Source organism: Eretmochelys imbricata, chromosome 1, assembly GCF_965152235.1.
Source record: "Eretmochelys imbricata isolate rEreImb1 chromosome 1, rEreImb1.hap1, whole genome shotgun sequence".
In the NCBI taxonomy this organism is placed as follows: domain Eukaryota; kingdom Metazoa; phylum Chordata; order Testudines; family Cheloniidae; genus Eretmochelys; species Eretmochelys imbricata.
In genome coordinates, this window is record NC_135572.1 from 292,232,857 (window position 1) to 292,251,392 (window position 18,536).

Below are 18,536 nucleotides of genomic sequence, written 5' to 3' on the forward strand. Positions count from 1 at the left end.
GTTGGAGTCTGTTTCTGAAGTTTTTTTGATGAAGAATTGCCAATTTTAGGTCTGTAATCAAGTGACCAAAGAGATTGAAGTGTTCTCTGACGGGTTTTTGAATGTTATAATTCTTGACGTCTGATTTGAGTCCATTTATTCTTTTACGTAGAGACTGTCCAGTTTGGCCAATGTACCACCCTATACCAGAAACCTACTGACCGCTGTACTTACCTACATGCCTCCAGCTTTCATCCAGACCACACCACATGATCCATTGTCTACAGCCAAGCTCTACGATACAAACTCATTTGCTCCAACTCCTCAGACAGAGACAAACACCTACAAGATCTCTATCAAGCATTCTTATAACTAAAATACCCACCTGCTGAAGTGAAGAAACAGATTGACAGAGCCAGAAGTTACCTACTACAGGACAGGCCCAACAAAGAAAATAACAGAACGCCACTAGCCATCACCTTCAGCCCCCAACTAAAACCTCTCCAACGCATTATCAAGGATCTACAACCTCTCTTGAAGGACAACCTATCACTCTCACAGATCTTGGGAGACAGGCCAGTCCTTGCTTACAGACAGCCCCCCAACCTGAAGCAAATACTCACCAGCAACTACACACCACAAAACAGAACCACTAACCCAGGAATCTATCCTTGCAACAAAGCCCGTTGCCAACCTTGTCCACATATCTATTCAGGGGACACCATCATAGGGCCTAATCACATCAGCCACACTATCAGAGGCTCGTGCACCTGCACATCTACCAATGTGATATATGCCATCATGTGCCAGCAATGCCCCTCTGCCATGTACATTGGTCAAACTGGACAGTCTCTACATAAAAGAATAAATGGACACAAATGAGATGTCAAGAATTATAACATTCAAAAATCAGTCAGAGAACACTTCAGTCTCTTTGGTCACTTGATTACAGACCTAAAAGTGGCAATTCTTCAACAAAAAAACTTCAGAAACAGACTCCAACGAGAGACTGATGAATTGGAATTAATTTGCAAACCGGATAGTCTTGAATAAAGACTGGGAGTGGATGTGTCATTACACAAAGTAAAACTATTTCCCCTCCTACTGTTCTTGTAAAGTGATGAAAATGGCTCACCTTGACCATCACTACAAAAGGTTCCCTCCCCCCGCTCTCCTGCTGGTAATAGCTCACCTTTCCTGATCACTGTTGTTACAGTCTGTATGGTAACACCCATTGTTTCATGTTCTCTGTGTATATAAAATCTCCCCACTATATTTTCCACTGTATGCATCCGATGAAGTGAGCTGTAGCTCACGAAAGCTTATGCTCTAATAAATTTGTTAGTCTCTAAGGTGCCACAAGTACTCCTTTTCTTTTTAGTGTACAGTGTAATGATTTATTGGAAATTTAGGAAGTCTTTGACAGAGTTCCACAAGCCAGACTGTTGCATAATTTAAGAGCCACAAGAATCCAGCGTGGGACACAGGAATGGATAATTGTTTAAAGAGCTGTGAATAAATAGTACAGATGAAACGAGTTCGGTCCAAATGGCAACTTTTATAGTAGTGAAAAATAGCCTATATTCCACATTTCCCCAGACTGCTCTTCTAAAATGTTGGCCTATCAGTTTCAATATAGTAACCACTCAGCACCAAGTCATTATCTGTCTATCCAAGGGACTCTACAAAAGGTCTTCTCTCAGATATACTGTGTACAATTTAATGTACATAAGATGTTAATTTATCACAGAGCCTGAGGTTCCTACAGTAAACTAACTCAAACTGCTGATGATGCACTCAATCAGAGTGAGTGATGAACACAAACACAGCAGCAAGTGAAGTTCAAAAGGATACAGATTTGTATGATCAATGAGCTGCCACATGGCAAATGAAATGTAGTGTTGACAAACACATATCAATACACATTGGGATAAGAAATAGAAATAATCAAACGAAGTATAAGATAAATATGAATGAACTAGCACACGAGGGCCTCATAAAGGAGCTTGAGATGCCAGTGGATGCTCTCTGAACAGAACACTAGCCCTCCGAAGAACTGTGTTTACTATCCACATTTAACTTGAGAAGCCACTGATAACACAGAAAGGTATTCTAGGCTTGTAGCAATAAACCTTTCCAATAAATGAAATTCACTGATACAAAATCGTATGAACAACACATTCATTCCAAGTACTCACATACGAAACAACATTTACAGATAAAATCCCACCCAAAATCTAAACCTATATTACAAGTTACTGTCCTCGGTGGTGACTGAATGCTGAGACTAACTCAACATATCCAACTCCACAAGCTTATGCAATTCAGAAACATTATCAGAGAGAGTGATGCTGTCCAAGCTTCTCCACTGTCTGATATTCATAATGGCAAACTAATACCCTTTCAAGACAGAAAAAAGTATCACCACTTATGAATGAGGGTTGCTACCATTCAGTTCCCATGCATAGCCTCAACTCACACTGACGCTAGAGCACAACAACCTTGCCGGCATGAAAGGACATTCAGCATCAGGTTATGCCTCATCTCACTGAAAAGTGACCCCTCTAAGTATTTAGGAGCGGCATTGCTTTATGGATAATTCTTATCCGGTGAAAGCTCAAACGTGGGGGTCTTTAAGAAGTGTGGGGAAAATAACGGGATTCTCAGGACTTCCAAGGAGACAGAAAACTCCACTAGGGAAGAAAGTGGTTTTATTAAATGACGTTAGGCACTTAAATAACAGCTTTATTTTTCTAGCACCCCACAAGTTCACATATGTGGGCATTACAGTTTTTAATCTCAGTTATTCATCACATCCAATATAAATATCTTTGTGGGGTTTTTGCATATCGGGTGCTTTAACATGAAAATATTGAGAAGTTGACAAAATTAAGTCTCTATTATAAAAATGTGTTTGAAAATCTCACAAAATTGAAAACAGTGAACATCTTTTGAAGCTTTACAGAATAATATACTTTCATTCTATTGTTTCTTGATGACAGTTTCATCACGGAGATCCAACATTATAATCCAATGGCTTTTCATAAGCATATCTGAAGAAACGGGCCAGTTACTCGTGATAGGTTCAAACAAACCAATGTTTGCTGTGAAAATTATTACTTCATATTGTAATTCTGCCTGCTTTCTATCCCTCACAAATGGTTTGCTGGATAGCAGGGTCATATAGATCTCTATGCTATGGCAGTTGCTTTAGTGTACATTCATTGTTCATATGTATCTAACAAAAAGGCCCAATCTTTTGTCTTTATCATCTTTTTTTCTAATTCATTTTAGCAAAATCAATTGCTTTTTTGATAAGTAAGATTTTTGTTGAAGTATTATGAACAAGAAAACACATACCTGGTGATGGTATGCAATTACGATAAGAAAAAAAAAAAGGGATAAGGAGAAAAGAAAGGAGCTAGCTTACTACTGCTTGATTTTGTTGCTGGTAACTCTGGTCCTTCCCTCTCCTTACCCCAGTGCTTGTTACCATTGTTCTTCTTTTATCTGTTCTTTACTTAAGGTATAATTCTGCTACCCATACAAACACTGAGTAATACCTTGATTTCAATGGCATTACATGCACAGTAAAGGGCTAATCAATTTGATTTATGTTGCACGGACTGTTGAGATACTAAAGCTTTTTACATTCTTCATCATTACTACATTGTTCTCCATCATGGATGCCAAGGTAACATTTTTTGACAATGCATCTCCAGGGTTTAAAACTTTTGTTCTGAAGAAGTTTGGGTGGAGAAAACGTGGGCAGGTTTCAATGGGGAATATTTTCAATTACAAATTTTAAATGTCAAGAGTCTAGCACTTTAAATTTCTATATTAACAGCGAAAAATTTCTGGGTAAATTCCTGGCTCCTTTGGGACAATGACAGAAGTTCCAGTGACTTTAATAGGGTGAGGACTTCACCCTTTATGTGCACAAGTTTGTGCCTACAAACCCTTCCAGATGAAGGCCTACTGTCTGGGGTAGAAGATAAGGCCAGTGACCTGAAAAGAGCCTCTGGCTCCCGTGACTCAGTTACCTTTCAAAGCTTGATTGATCAAAGTCCTGAAAACATTCGAGAAAAGCGATATTTCCTCACTGGGATTCTTTTCATTGTATATCACATTAAATACACATTTATATGACATTATCAGTGTATTTATTTAACTTTTGTTTTATATTTTATCTTTCAATCCATTTTGGTTAGAGGTAGAATTACTGTGTTAAAATATGACCTGGTCCCATATGTAGTTTATTTCAATTTCAAAATGAAAAGCCTGCTAAGAACAGATAAGATTGATTGCTCTTTCCATCTTAGCATAATTGTATTTCAGGTGAACATCAATTTACTTTAAAGGACATTTCTAAGTAGCAGACTGCATCATACATAATTCATCAATCACAGTTGCCTGTAACATGATTTACTTAAACAGATTTCTTATTACTTAAACAGAAATAAAGAGAGTTGCATTTTTTTATGTTTTGGTTTGTTTTAAAATGGTTTACAAAATATACATTTACCCTGAATTACTGCTGAAAAAGTTCATCTTTGGTAATCAGCACAGTGAATTTCTTTCTTTCTTTGAACAGAAGTATTATTTCTTTAAACCTCTTTTAAAAGGCAGAGGGAGTTTTCAAAATATAATTAAGGCAAAGAGCACTCCATGTTCATCAAAGGTAAAAGTAAAATTCCAGGGTTTTGATGGGGTGGGGGGAAGTATTTATCTGAAAAATATGATTAGCTTTGCAGCCACATATTTTCTAGTGAGATTGACATAGTTCATTTTTATTTTATATTAAAATTTAAATGTAATTGAAGCAAAGTGGCTTTTGCCTCAGTAAGCTCTTTCAGTGATGGATAATCAAGTTCTTACATATCTGAAAATGATTTCCACTTGGTGATATACACCAAATGAAAGTGAAACTGTATGGCACTTGACACACTGAGAATTCTTTCATTTGCTGGAGTGATGGCTCTGATGTTATACAAACTAATGCTTCCCATCAAATTTAGCTTCAGGGACATGATGATGTCACAACTGTTCAGAACTTTAAAAAGAGAAATACTTGCTTAAAACAAACAAACAAAAAACAGCCAAAGGTTACAAATACACATAAAAAAGACAGAATGCTTCCTACTTACTTGTAAGCCCATCTGAAATACGGAGTGACCCATAAAACTAGCCAACATTCGAATTAAAGCTGCACCCTGTGGGAGATAACAGAGAACAGGAAGTTATTGGGTTGCTTTTTCCAAACCAGTGATATAAATTAATAGGAAATATGCAATTTCATCTATTATTATCCTATTTTTTAAAAAAATCTTTCTTTAATGATTATGTTTAAATGTGCAAGAAAAGTGTTACCAAGTACGTGATCAATAGAATCTTAAAAATTTCCCAACACACCCACCACACATACACACACACATTAATATTACACACCTGCTGGTTGGTTGGAAGGAAGGAAGGAAGGAAGGAGAGGGAAGATCATGCAACTGCCAGACAGAGGAAAACATGATTTGGAAGGGGATTGTTACTATTAATTACCCATATGCATATAGTAAATGAGGCTGAATAGTATAAAGCACATCATTTCTGCAGATGGAGCAGTATCTACTTACACATCTCAAGTGTAGACATGCAAATGTACATTCTGCTGTCCATTACACCCATGCAATCATGTGAAGTCTCACAGCCTCATAGACTTTAAGGCCAGAAGGGACCATTGTCAAGGAGTAATGGTCTCAAGTTTCAGTGGGGGAGGTTTAGGTTGGATATTAGGAAAAACTTTTTCACTAGGAGGGTGGTGAAGCACTGGAATGGTGAAGCACTTTTCACTAGGAAGGTGGTGGACTCTCCTTCCTGAGAGGTTTTTAAGGTCAGGCTTGACAAAGCCCTGGCTGGGATGATTTAGTTGGAGATTGGTCCTGCTTTGAGCAGGGGGTTGGACTAGATGACCTCCTGAAGTCCCTTCCAACCCTGATATTCTATGATTATCTAGTCTGACCTTCTGCACATTGTAGGCCACATAACTTCATCTACCCCCTCCTCTAATAGAACTGTAACTTTTGGCTGACTTATTAAAGTTCTCAAATCATGATTTAAACACTTCAAAACTTACAGAGAATCCATTATTTACTCTAGTTTAAGCCAGCAAGTGACCCAGGCCTCATGCTGCAAAGGAAGGTGAAAACCCCCTAAGGTCTCTGCCAATCTGACCTGGAGGAAAATTCCTTCCTGATCCCAACTATGGCAACCAGTTGAACCCTGAGCATGTCAGCAAGACTCACCAGACAGACACTTGGGAAACAATTTTCTGTAGTAAATAAGAGCCCTCCCCATCGCTGCCCATTATGGATTTTTGCTACTAGCAGTTGCCGATGGACCACATGCCATTGCAGGCAGTCTCATCATACCATCCCCTCCGTTAACTTATTAAAGTCAGGCTTGAAGCTAGTTAGGTTTTTTGCTCCCACTGCTCCCATTGGGAGGCTGTTCCAGAACTTCACTACTCCAGTGATTAGAAACCTTCATCTAATTTTAAGCCTAAAGTTGATGATGGTCAGTTTATATCCATTTGTTCTTGTGTCAACATTGGCGCTTAACTTAAATAATTCCTCTCCCTCCTCGATAGTTATCCTTCTGATGTATATAGAGCAATCATATCTCCCCTCAGCCTTCTTTTGGTTAGGCTAAACAAGCCAAACACCTTGAGTATCCTCTCATAAGGTAGGTTTTCCATTCCTCTGATCATCCTAGTAGCCCTTCTCTGCACCTGTTCGAATTTGAATTCATCTTTCTTAAACATAGGAGACCATAATTGTGCACAGTATTCCAGAAAAATCCAAACAAATGCCACAAGGATTTCGAACCTCCTTTTTGCAGACCTAGAAGACAAGACCACAATTACTGCATATTCTTCCTCTTCACTGATGCCTTGTTTCCAGCAGAAACACCTTTGCATTTATTATCTGATTGATTTGGCTATAGTATCCCATTTTGCTGTTCAATTTCAGGAGAACCTTCAGCCTCTCAACGCTGCAACTCAAAATACTGTATATAGTGCTGATCATTATACAGGGAGAATACTCTTGACTTGGAGAGAGTGCACCAGAAGGTAGTTCAAAAATGATATTAGATTTCATCAAACAAGGTTACAAAGGAAGGCTCAGGAAGTTGGACTAGTTCTCGCTCAAAAAGAGAAAAAAATCATCGATTCATGGATGTGCAGAGTTGTGTATCTAGTCTGACCTCCTGCTTAATACAGGCCACAGAACCCGCACCCAGTAATTTCAGCCTCAAGCCCACAGCTTCCACAGCTTTTAAAAAGCCTTGATTTAAAGACTTTCAAGAATCCACCACAACCAGGGTGAGTATATATCAATGATTTAAAAAATACAGATTGTGAGAATTAAAAAGAATGAGTTGATTAAGTAACTGAAGGCAGAAAAAGTAGAAATGAATATAAGAGATACCTGAAATTGTTTCTAAGAAGTGGTGGATGGTCAATGAATTAAAAACCAACAGTTGTATTAGGTTACATTTCTTATTAATTATTATTATTATTTGTTTTATTATAGTGCCCAACCTCAAGTAGGGGCCCACTCAGGTAGGGGCCCACTATAGTGCCCAACCTCAGGTAGGGGCCCACAAACACACAATAGAGAGACAGTCCCAGCCCTGAAGAGTTTACACTCTAAACAGACAAGACAAGAGGGTGGGAGGAAGGAAGCATTATTATCCCCATTTTACAGATGGCAACTGATCCACCAAAAGAATAAGTAACTCAGACGAGGTCACACAGAGAATCGGTAGGAGAGCCAGGAATGGATCCCTGATCTTCATCCAGCCCCTTAACCACAAGGCCATGCTTCCTCTTGTTACATGTCCTTCCCCTACTCTAGATAAGATTCCAGGATTGTCACACTCTCTGTGTGTCACTCTGAAGCCTATTGCATCTGCAGAGTCAGTGAGAAGCAATGGGAAAAGCTACAGGCATGGTTGAGAGCTCTTTTTGTTCAGAATATCACCAGGTTCCATCATCACTGGGATTTACAGTCTGTTGCCATCCAATTTTTAAGTTCTCAGCGATTTTCGTTTTATGAATTACACCCGTGTGGTGTTCAGCTACAAGAAGTCATGTATCTATGCCACACCTAGAGTCCTAGACCATTGTGATACCACAGGTAACTCAGCCAATCTCCACTCTGACTCTAAAGCTAATGGTGGGGGAAGGGAGGATATGAGGGGGGGGAGAGAAGGGGGTACACAGAGAACCCCCAGAGTAGGGGGAAAATGGGGGACCCTGTTATGGTGGGAAAGGAAGAATGAGAGGCACGGCAGCAAAGTGGGGGCACCAGGGCCCCTGGCATGGAGGGGAGAATGAGGAATAATGCTATGAGGAGAGAGGGAAATGGAGGATACACAGAGCCCTTTGCATGATGGGGAAGTGAGAATGGAGCCATGGGGGGAAGGGAGAAATGAGGGGACACACTGAACCCCTGGCATGGGGGAGGAGAATGGGGACCAATGGTATAGGGGGAGAGGGACATGGGGACATGGCATGTAGCAGAAAAGGAATTGAGGACACACACAGAACCCCTGGCATGGGGGAGAGGGGTTGCAAAGAGTCTCTGAATTAGAGGGGTTACGGGAGAGTGGCACATAGGAAGCTTTTGGGGTGGGGGAATGGAGGGATGAAAGGAGCCCCTGGTTTGTGCAATGCACAATGCCCACAGGAGCAAAAAAATGTGCAGACCCTCTAGTTATCTCAACAGCATAGTGTCACTGAGTGTATAATTTTCAGTTCCCCTCCTTCCAGCAAGCAATGAACTGGACAGTAGATCTACACAGTTTTGTACCTTCTGCAAACTCCTGTAATCCAGACCTAGACCTCCCTGCAAGTCCGTAAATCACAGACACAGATGATTGAATCAGTGCTACTGGACAGGAATCTCTTAGGAACCTGCTAGCATTACCCTTTGAATGACCTGACAGACTCACAGGCACTGTGCTCCACCATATCACTCCCAGAGCTGAGTATGCCACTGCTGCAGCTCTGCCAACCTTTGCCCATTTGAGGAATGACATATGGAGTCTAGAGAGGTAAACTCGACTCTCTTTGCAGGGCAAAATGGCCATTTATTGATTATTTAAGTGCTTTACTCCAGGCAGTGCATGACTTGGTTTCTTGTCAAGCTGTAAAACGAATCGGTTTAACAGGTCGAGTGGGAAAAAAATCCTTTCTATTCATAAAAATGTATCTATTCTCTAGACAGTATATAACTTGACTCAAGTTAAATAAGGAAAGAAAACACTTATCCTGGTTGAATGAAATCTTCTTCACTCAGTGTGCTTGGTAGGCACTTTCCAAATACAAACAAAGATATACTACCTTGCCCCAGAGAGATTAAACTCTAAATAAGACAAAACTGACAGATAGCTGGATGGAGGGTAAAAGGAAGAACAATCTTTAGTAAGGTGACCAGGTGCTACAAATGTTGTGATTGCTTCTACATGGACAGTCAAACCAAATGTGTTAGCCTAAGTATCTTAACCATTCAGTAGCTGAAGAAAGGGCATTATGCAAGTCCATAAGGGAACCAGCAAGCCCTTGCTGATAGATTCAGCCTGAAAGTACATGGCCTACATCTTCTAACTGGCCACAGTGGCAAAAGGAAAAGTAACAAAGACTCCGCTTTCAGTCATTAGTGGAACATCTAATCACTCCATATCTCCAGTGATTGAGCATTACCCAAAGATGGCATGGAAGGTCAAAACCATGAATGTTGTATTTTTTTCAAAACTTAGCATTATAAACCCAGAAAATTCAGGGTTAAGGATACACTAAACAGAAATCCAAACACATTAAAGTAAGAAATGCATAGTTAAGACACTCAAGCGACCTTATTTTGCCTTGTACTGACATCATGAAATAATCCCATGGTTTTTTAAGTGTTTGTGGTCCCAGATTATATTAAACTGATTTTTAAAATCACTATAGAGATTTATGATAACTTGTCTCTATATAGCATCGTTGCAGGGCAGAGTTAAGGTTGTTAATTTAATTCCTTTAACTTCTTAAATAACCCAGATTTTAATTAATTTTAATTCATAAACTAATTAATAGATTTGCCTGCAAATTTACTTGCATATCAAAGAGTAAGTGCTGGAATTTTGTGGAGAATATACTGTTCGTATTTTTTCATACAAAACAAAGCACAAAACAGAACTACTTTAGGTACAAAATGGAACTCAATTCACAACCAGCACCTCTATAATACACACTCTCACCATATTGTTTACACAAACACATACACACACACACACACATTATGTCTACATAGGGACTGATTCTCCATTACAACAGTTTTCTGCCAGTAAATAACAACATGGATTTTTCTGCAGTTACAATGTGACACTGCTGTAACACACTGGAGGATCAGAGCCTTTGTTAGGGTTTGTGTGTGTTTATGTATATATATCATTATCATATCACAGTCAATCATGTTACCTTACCAACTAGTCTTTATATCTTCTTGTGTGAATCGCAAGAAAGATGGGGTTTCAGGAGAGCTCTGACAGAGAGGGTAGTGGGCTTGCCAGCAAGCTGAGGAATGGCATAACCTGCATGGCAGGTAGTGGGGGGAGAAAAGCTTAGAGAAATAACATGGAGAAATGGACAAATGAAATGTGGAGCATGATATCCCTGGTACAGTGAAGAGGAAGTGGGCTTGCCAGCCAGCTGAGGAATGGCATAACCTGCATGGCAGGTAGTGGGGGGAGAAAAGCTTAGAGAAATAACATGGAGAAGTGGACAAATGAAATGTGGAGCATGACATCCCTGGTACAGTGAAGAGGAAGGATTTTGCAGAACCTGGAAGGTAAGAGCAACATGCCATATGTAAAGAAATTCAGTTCCACTGTAATCTCAGTCAGTATTACAAATTTATGAACCAAAAAAATAGTTCAGCACTAAAAGTGTCCAGGATAGCAAAATGCTCCAACATACAATAGATACCACAAGCTGTTGCTATATCTGACTCTTCCATAGCATTCAAAACTGTAGCGTTTTCCAAAATGTGGTGCAATTGGGAAAGAGAGCACAAAAGACTGGCCAGGAGGCATGAAAAGTTCCCTGAGTTTTTCTCCAGAGACTTTGTAAGTTTTGTTGGATTTAGCATGTGGGCTCCCACACCCAACCGGAGAAGACAACTAGAATATGCTGCAGGCTATGCTAACAGCAGTTGAAGTTGCAAAGACTCAAGGGGAATTTGAAGGAGACTGTGGGACTCTCACTTACTTCCCAAATTTAAAGAGCTGGCATGCCCTACTCAGGGTTCGGACACCATTCTTTAGAGACTGATAAAAGTAAATCTCCTCATAGAAGAGCCATAGAGGAGTATATGTATGCATTCATGCATAATTATATTTTGCAATTGAACTTGAGGTAGTAACAAGTAGTTAAACTTGGGAAAAAAACCCTGAAATGTTATTGACAATATTCACAATTGTTTCATGGGTTCTAAATTAACTGTTTTGCCTGAATACACACACAAACGCATTTGTGTGTATATGCATAACACACATGCCCAATTTATATGCATATAAAGGAGAGAAGTATTGTACAGTTTCCTAAAGTTTGAGTGTGAGGGGTGGAATTGACTAAGGCATGGGAAGAAAGATATATAAATTAAGATGATTTTTAGGGGGCTCAGGTTTCAAATGTTTGGGGAACACCGCAATACTCACTGTGTAGCAGTATGTGTGTTCCATGGTGCACTAACAATCATGAAATACAGTAAGCACAATATGAAAATATTACATAAATCAAATTCTAAATAAACAAACCAATCCTCTGCACAGCCTCCATATGTATAACAACAAACATAAAGAAGAAATTATTACACTGCACAATGGTGTCGCTAACCATTAATTTCAGCTTCTTTTATATGTGAGGTTCAATGAAGAAAAGAAGCCTGTGAACTTCAGTGAAGAGAGAATATCTAGAGAAAGATATAGAAAGTTTCTTACATATCTCTTTCATTACAGTTCTGTCTGTCTTTGTTCTCTCTTTTGTCCACCACTCATTTTTCTCCTTCTCTCATTTTACAGAAAATATTGAAATGAGATTTATTTAATGTTGTACTGTTGTACAATACTAAGTCAGTACGAAATTAAACTTTATTAATATAGAATATTTTAAATACATTTTTCAAGTACAATGGGAATCCCCCTAATTTTATTCCTCTTTAAATCACCACTCTTGGAATTCAACATCTCCTTCCAACCAAAGTTCCTTTAGAGTCTATCACGCTGACACTTCATCATCATTTCTACCATGGTAATGGTCAAAGTCCTCAATCCAGATACGTATCAGAGCGTAGCCGTGTTAGTCTGTATCCACAAAAACAACGAAGAGTCCAGTGGCACCTTAAAGACGAACAGATTTATTTGGGCATAAGCTTTTGTGGGTTTTTTACCCACGAAAGCTTATGCCCAAATAAATCCAGATAAGGATGCTATATGTACAAACACATAGGAAGACACAGTTCTTTGCAAAAAAAGCTCCTGATTTAACGCAAGAAGCAATGGGGGTGGAGAGGAAGGAATAGAAATATATATTTAATTAACATTTTGTATATTTATATGACTATTACAAAAATAAAATCATTGCACATTAAATACACCCCAGCACCTCTTTTCTCAAATCACCCTTAATGAACTGGCTAATGACCTGTACAATTCATTGAAGAAAGTCTTGAGCAGGGATTTGGAGGAGGAGATGGTGGTGGTCTTATCTATTACTTTGAGGAGGGTGATCCATGCATAAAGGGGCAGCTTGGAAGAAAGAGGAGGAGAATGGCTGGAGGAGACGCAGACAAGAGGGTAGACAAGGCTAGTACCATTGATGAAGTGGAGCACCATGGTAAGAGACAAGAGCAGACAGGAAAGGAAGGAAACCTGTGACGGGCCTTGGAGGTAAGGAAAAGAAGTTTGAACTAGATGTGGTGGGAAAAGAGAGCATAGTGGAGGGACTGAAAGACAGGAGTGATATCTGTCAGAACTAAGGAACGGACCAGGAAGATGATCTTAGTTGCAGCTTTTTGAACCAACTGGAGTGTGAGAGGAAGCCAGAGAATGGTGACTATGTGAGCCTCAGGGAGGCCACAGAATGAGAGGAAATTGTGGTAATTAAGATAGGAGATTATAAAGGTTTGGACTATGTTTTAGATGAAAAAGGTCAAATCTTAGAAACATTATGCAGGACGAGGTGGCAAGATGTAGGCACAACTTGAAAGTACTGGTTGTGGGAGAGAGAATAGCCAATGACCCACCGGTTACAGGCCTGACTGACAGGTTGGATGGTGGCTGCTGACAAATTGTCAAAGATGTCACTGTTGAACAACACAAATATATGTAAAAAGAAAAGGAGTACTTGTGGCACCTTAGAGACTAACCAATTTATTTGAGCATGAGCTTTCGTGAGCTACAGCTCACTTCATCAGATGCATACCGTGGAAACTGCAGCAGACTTTATATATACACAGAGAATATGAAACAATACCTCCTCCCACCCCACTGTCCTGCTGGTAATAGCTTATCTAAAGTAATCTTCAGGTTAGGCCATTTCCAGCACAAATCCAGGTGAAAACCTGGATTTGTGCTGGAAATGGCCTAACCTGAAGATTACTTTAGATAAGCTATTACCAGCAGGACAGTGGGGTGGGAGGAGGTATTGTTTCATATTCTCTGTGTATATATAAAGTCTGCTGCAGTTTCCACGGTATGCATCTGATGAAGTGAGCTGTAGCTCACGAAAGCTCATGCTCAAATAAATTGGTTAGTCTCTAAGGTGCCACAAGTACTCCTTTTCTTTTTGCGAATACAGACTAACACGGCTGTTACTCTGAAACAAATATATGTGATTTTCTTTCCCAGGGCTTTGTTTCTAATGTAGGTCTGTATTGTAACTGGTTAATAAGAATGCATATGCTATGTATAATATACATAGTCACTTTGAAGCCCCTTCTGAGTTTTCACTCAGGCAAAGCTTTCATTTAAGTTAATAGTCTCTTATTCTGATGAAGGGGAACTGACTGCTGACATGACCAAACCTATGGATGGAGAGGCTGGCACGGAAAGGAGAGATTAGATTTGTTCAATGAAGCAGCTAAAGAAAGAGTAGAGCTGACACAAATGAGTTGCCTCCTCCCTTGATTGTGCTTCTGCAGGTCCTAACCTCCACGTATGCCACCACCCTCCAGGGATAATGCAGCCCTCTGTAGCCCTCGTGCTGCAGGGACCCTTAAAGAACAGGTTGCAGTAGGAAGCCTGCCAACCAAATATCTAGCGAGCAGGAAAAGTGGTAAGTGTCTGTGCTGTGACTTGCTTGGCCACTAAATGCCCTGGCTGAGGGATATCATTTTGGAGCTGTTGACCTGGACTGCAGGCTAATGCTCTGTCACTGTTTCTCTGGCCACTGGCTGGAAAGAACCCCTCCCTGCACTGGGATGTCAAGGGAGGCAACATCAGCATGATATCACACCCCAAACCCCCAAAGTCATAAACTGTGGGAGCAAGGAAGTATAGTCATGAACTCTGCTTCCAGGGGAAGGGGAAGGGATTGTTCACCAGAAATCAATGCTACGCCCTCAAAATGCCTTACCACTAAGGTTTCAGCTAATATTAAGCCTCTGCACAGCCTGGCATGGGTTGTGGGTCTCTGACCAGACAGTGCTTGCTCAATACCAGAGTCAGGACTAGACACAGGGGGAGCTTTGTCTGAGTAAAAGATTAAATAAAAATCAGTGAGAACTTCAAAATTGGGCCCATACCTTTTAAGAAATGGTTGAAATAACACTTTCCCATACAAACTGTTCTATATGAAAAGTGCTTATAAAACTTCACATATAGTAAAAAGGATGTAACTAAAAAAGTGTTTCTATAAGAGCTGATCATGTTTGTTGGTTGTTTAAACATGAACTTTTAGACAATTCTACCAAAGAGAAGCCTGAAGTGTCCAAAATCAAATGTGGTTTTGAATATGTGAACTTAAAGAGTTCCTAAATTCCTAAATCACTACTTATTTTTCAAAACTTTTGATCATTCTATAACCTAAAATCCATTTACAACATGAGGAGACACACAAGCTGCATGCCAGTCACTCTTATTCTCTGCCTATGGCACATAGCTAGTCTCCTGTGGGCTGTAATACTGTGGACTAATTTCAGTTGTTGCATTTAGTATGGAAGTGCTGGCTAGTGTTGGTGGAATTATACACACATGAGGTCAGACTAGATGATCTGGTGGTCCCTCCTGGCCTTAAATACCATGACTGACATATTATTTTTGACAACAAGCAATATCCAAGTCACTTTTACAGAACAACTGTTCTTAGTTGGCACTAGATGACCAACAGTTGGATATCCATATGAATTTTAGCTTAGAGCAAAGCATGAATTAAAATTACAGAACAAAGCGTGTCAAATATGTAATAAAAATGCTATGTTTATAAAAACTCTTACCATAAAGTTACAAAACAAAATGAAATTTTGAAGCTGCTGATGGATATTGCAGAATTTTAACATTAAAAAGTATGTTTTGACTAAATCACGGCCGCACTAGTAGTCCGCAAAATTTGGTCAAATGCTAACACGGGGTGTGTGTGGGTGTGTGCACGCGCAGACATGCACGGGTGCATGAGAGAGAGGGAGGCAGTGTTTGTTTTCTAAAGCTAATAGGAATTAATATAAAATTCAATTGAGTTATTATGTTGCACTGTAAGTACTGTATTGATTGAAATGAATCTAAGTGACAGTCACCCACATGGCCTCTGAAAATGAGAGTTGGGAGAATCCTCGCTCTAATCTCTGGTGAACCCCTGGTATGACCTTAGACAAATCACCTGATGACCTCACAGTGCTGCTGTCAGCACTCAGACAACTGAGTAAAATGTAGGACTACTTTCAAAAATCAGATGTTGCACCTAACCTGAGTTTTCTTGGAAAACAAATCTCACCACCCCGAAAATGGCTGATTTGTTTTTCCCCAAAAGAGAAAAGCTCCACAGTAGACAGTCCAGCATTTCTACAATTCCTACACTCCACCTCCACTAGGAAGGCTATGCTGAAGCATGATATTTTATTGCTAACCCACTCTGCACTTGGGAAATTGAATGCTCCACCAATTGTAAAGACCCCTTTCCATAGTGGTTCTGAAAACAATCAGTCCTGTCTATACTCTCAGTTACAATGATGTACTGTAGACGGCTTCTAAGAGCCTGTTATTAAAACTTTACCACCAAATTATGAGGATGATGAGATAATTTCTCTGTCCCCTCTGCAAACTGCTAAATCATCCCTGCCAGAGATGGATTATCCTTGGGAATCATAAAAATACTTCTGGAAAGTTCTTTTTTGTTTTATTTTGGTTTTGTTCCGCTGGAATAAATCGGAATGTACCATGGTCACTAGCCCCAATCTCCACTTCAGATTTCACAAGGTGAACACTGTTGTAGAATACTAATATACCTACTATATATTTTTCAGCAACAAACTAAAATTTTTCCACAGAAAATACAGCTTCCTATGCATTTATTTGCCACATGGGATTGCGTCCTTCCTTGATTATGCTTAAGATAAAGTTGTTTTGTTTAAATGGGAAAACAAATTAATTAATTTCCCAGTCCTCCTCCTTCCCTCTCTGCAGCAGAAAAATAAAACATACAAATGTCATCCTAGAGCCTTTCCCTTTAGGCATTGTCAGTGAGAGCCCAGCCAATATCTCAAAGAAAGAAAGGTGTGATCTAGAATGGCTAAGAAGCTGCATTATGATTTATCTGATGAAATTCAGAGAAATCTGTCTGACAGAAAACTAAGAAATACAAGTCTGCCTCCTGAAACTTTGTTCGCTATTGAACAATTCTTCTCTGGAATGGATGCTGACATGCCAAAGATAGAATAACTCTGAAAAAATGACCAGAAGATGAACTTTCATGAATACTATCTGACGATATATTTGGAAAAAGCACATTCATACTTCAGATTTAGGTATCATGCCCACACAGGATACCTTCTCCAGATGTTACTCTCCTCCTGTCAATATCCTGCTAAAAAGACACTCTGCCTACTAAGTGCAACTGCATATTTTATCAGTAGTTTGTAAAAGCTTAACAGACAATTAAACACTGCACCATGCTGTGCACAAAGTACACTATACAAGTACAGCTAATTTTTTTGCACAAAGTATGAAAACATAAGGCCCAGTCCTGAAGTCCTCACTCAGGCCCTGATCCATTAAAGCTCTTAAGCACATGCTTAACTGTAAATAGTACTATTTATTTCAATGTGACTGTTTACATACTTAAAACTAAGCATGTGTTTAATTTCCTTGCTGGATTGGGAGCCCTCAGTTACTTAGTCAAAACTCCTCTGAAGTCAATAAGAGTTTAGGATGCTCAGGGATTGGGATTGTGACATAAATGATGACTACTGGATTAGGCCCATACCTTTTAGTAAAAGATGTAACTTCTTTTATCCCATTATCATGTTAACAATATAGGCTGACAAGCAAAATATCCTATAAAGGTTTTTAAATATTTTAAAAATATTAACCAATTTCAATTACCAGTGGATATTAATTTATAAACCAGTGTTCAATTGTTAGTTGACAATGCTGATATTCCATGATAGCTGTGGTTAATATTTCTTATAAAAATAAGGCATACTTTAAAAAGTATAGATTCAAAGCATATAGTGATTGTAATGAGAAAAAGTGTGCAACTAAGTTATTTTTAAAAAGTTTATCTAACATTGGTTTACACTTTTAATGTTAAAAATAAGCTATTGCACTTGTAAACCCTATAACACAGTTCAATTTATTTTTAAAGACATATGTACTCCTTCATGGTTAACTTTAAGAACTGATAGGCTGTTTATGTGATACAAACACCTTGTATGGGACACAGGTGAAATACAATATGCAAAAGAAAGTTTTAAATTCCAAATGAGATTCATTTCCTCTTATGACTAACATAACTATTCCTGGTAAGGATACATTTTCAAATGGCCAGATAAGGTGAGCTCTGGTGAAATGTTAGTCTTAGAGGTCAGTTCTGTTCCAGGATTTCAGGAATATGTCAGAGTGAACAGAATTCAGTGGGAAACAACCATAAATAAACATGTTCTTCAGGTGGACTTAGCAGTATCCTTTTCTTGTGAATATCAAAATGACATACAAGCTGCTTAGTCGTCCAGACAAAATGTTGCTGGGGCTCCACTTACAACAGCAGTTTTATTTAGCCTCTCCACCAAAACCTCTTATATGTTCTCATACCTCTCACAAGGACAAAAGCACAGTATATTTTTTCATTAAGGAAGTCTTCAAGGATGGGCAAACACAAGAGGTTGATAAGATTATTTACACAGATGGGCCATCATTAGAGCTCAAGAACAGTATGGAATAAAGCAGTGATTCTTAAAGGTATCGAAAATCCCTTCTAATAATAAAACTGGCTCCATGACTCCCAGTTTCCCAAGAGATATAAAGGG

General features: G+C 39.2%; 1 protein-coding gene across 1 annotated transcript in view; it reads right to left on the minus strand.

Moving 5' to 3' along the window:
- Positions 1-18,536, minus strand: part of TRHDE (thyrotropin releasing hormone degrading enzyme) — a 314,740-nt gene that overhangs the window by 113,971 nt on the left and 182,233 nt on the right. The window contains exon 7 of the mRNA XM_077807737.1: positions 5,127-5,192. Within this exon, the coding sequence (XP_077663863.1) occupies positions 5,127-5,192 (66 nt within the window). The remainder of the gene's footprint in view (positions 1-5,126; positions 5,193-18,536) is intronic.